The 2341-nt window shown below is 37.8% G+C and overlaps 1 protein-coding gene across 3 annotated transcripts in view; it reads right to left on the bottom strand.

Moving 5' to 3' along the window:
• Positions 1-1626, bottom strand: part of LOC128696988 (protein RCC2) — an 83122-nt gene extending 81496 nt beyond the window's left edge. For all 3 annotated transcript variants that reach the window (XR_011393308.1, XR_011393309.1, XM_070095145.1), the window contains exon 1: positions 1366-1626. Coding sequence is in view for 1 of the 3 variants with exons in the window: in XM_070095145.1 (XP_069951246.1) it covers positions 1366-1530 (165 nt within the window). In the remaining 2 variants the exon portion in view is untranslated. The remainder of the gene's footprint in view (positions 1-1365) is intronic.
• Positions 1627-2341: the final 715 nt, after the last annotated feature.

Genomic DNA, 2341 nt, shown 5'->3' with positions numbered 1-2341 from the left:
TACCCCTGGCACCCCAAATTTACCTACTACTCCCTCCATAACATTTTTACCCACTTTAGCATTAAAATCCCCAACCACCATTACTCTCACACTTGATTCAAAACTCCCCACGCATTCACTCAACATTTCCCAAAATCTCTCTCTCTCCTCTACACTTCTCTCTTCTCCAGGTGCATACACGCTTATTATAACCCACTTTTCACATCCAATCTTTATTTTACTCCACATAATCCTTGAATTAATACATTTATAGTCCCTCTTTTCCTGCCATAGCTTATCCTTCAACATTATTGCTACTCCTTCTTTAGCTCTAACTCTATTTGAAACCCCTGACCTAATCCCATTTATTCCTCTCCACTGAAACTCTCCCACCCCCTTCAGCTTTGTTTCACTTAAAGCCAGGACATCCAGCTTCTTCTCATTCATAACATCCACAATCATCTCTTTCTTATCATCTGCACAACATCCACGCACATTCAGACTTCCCACTTTGACAATTTTCTTCTTCTTATTCTTTTTAGTAATCTTTACAGGAAAAGGGGTTACTAGCCCATTGTTCCCGGCATTTTAGTTGACTTTTACAACACGCATGGCTTACGGAGGAAAGATTCTTATTCCACTTCCCCATGGATATAAAAGGAAAATTAATAAGACCAAGAACTATTAAGATAAAATCAAAGAAAACTCAGATGAGTGTGTATAAATAAATGTGTACATGTATGTGTAGTGTGACCTAAGTGTAAGTAGAAGTAGCAAGACATGCCTGTAATCTTGCATATTTATGAGACAGACAAAAGACATCAGCAATCCTACCATCATGTAAAACAATCACAGGCTTCGTTTTACACTCACTTGGCAGGACGGTAGTACCTCCCTGGGTGGTTGCTGTCTACCAACCTACTACTATATATATATATATATATATATATATATATATATATATATATATATATATATATATGAGAGAGAGATAGAGAGAGAGTGTATATCAAAGACCCCAACAGAATTAAGTCCTAGGTAATTTACAATAAGTATGATAAATGTACTTGTGTGTACCTAAATAAACTTATTGTCTTATCAAAGACAACACCACGAGCACAGTTCTGCTACTCTTGCTAAAAACGGGTTAACTGAATAAGTTACTATAGTCAGCAGGAGGAAGACACCATATACAAATTATAATACTTATATTTATTATTATTATTATTACGTGAAGCGGTAAATCCAATGGGGTCATACAGCGCCTGAAGAATATAAGGCAATCAGGTTCGATCTAAGGAAAGAGAGGCTAGCTCCAGTTCCTTGGATGAAGAGCCCATGCATACATGAAGCCAGAAGCAGGAGCAGGAAGCAGCAGCAACCAACCTTTTTCTCAGGATCAGAGGAAGCAGCGGAGTCAGATTCGTCCCCTTCACTATCTCCACTCCTGTCGTCCTCCAGAGCCTCAGTTACTGAAGAAGGAGAGTCCTCCTTCAGCTTCTTGGCTTCCTGCTCCTCCTCGTCCTCGGCTGGTCGCTTCTCAGGCGTCATTATGGTCACTTTCACAGAGAAATAAGAGAGTGGTGAGTGTTGAGGTCCAGCGTCAGCTTCCCGGCATCAAACAAGCCACTGTCCGAATTATTGTCAAATTGACTTCCATATACTAAATAATTTTACAATTTATCCTTCATACGTAACAATAACTATCCACAATAATTCTAGGTACTTCATTATAAACACTCTTTCCTGGCATAAATTAATAAACTCAATATGGTTTATTTCCATTTGTCACTTTTTTTACTTATTTCCACTGTTTTCATCAGTAATAACAACATAAATATTCATATATAATTTCATTAATTACGCATGCGTATTATCGTCACCTCTTTCAAAAATTATAATGTAAATAATAAATCCTACGATAAATTATTATTTTTTGAAGACAATAATTCCCGTCACATGATTTCTTATTAAAAACCACCAAAATACTCTTTTACAACACTGAACTAGAACCATTAAAAAAAGTAGACTTCAGTCGCAAATCGCAAAAATTTTCAGGGGGGACTCAATACAGTATACGAGGGTAATTAAAAACAATAAAATAAAATAGGGAAGAAATATATTAAAGTCGTGTGAACAGTTTGAAATAAGCCTCCGACGCTTCCCTTTTCTTTTGTTTACGTTAGTGAGGCGGCGCCATCTGTCTCAGCTGCCACTCTCTCTCTCTTATCTGCTGATATTGTCCCTTTATTTCCACAGGTTACATCGTTCTTTTATGCAGCTCGATGGAATTTAATGGTGGGGGTAGCAAGCCCCTAGTTATGCTGGGCACTTAATGCCAGCTAAAGCCCGAAAGACTCCG

The sequence above is a fragment of the Cherax quadricarinatus genome, chromosome 49, assembly GCF_038502225.1.
Source record: "Cherax quadricarinatus isolate ZL_2023a chromosome 49, ASM3850222v1, whole genome shotgun sequence".
Taxonomy (NCBI): domain Eukaryota; kingdom Metazoa; phylum Arthropoda; class Malacostraca; order Decapoda; family Parastacidae; genus Cherax; species Cherax quadricarinatus.
The sequence above is the reverse complement of the archived record's forward strand: the minus strand, read 5'-3'. Positions and strand labels throughout refer to the sequence as shown.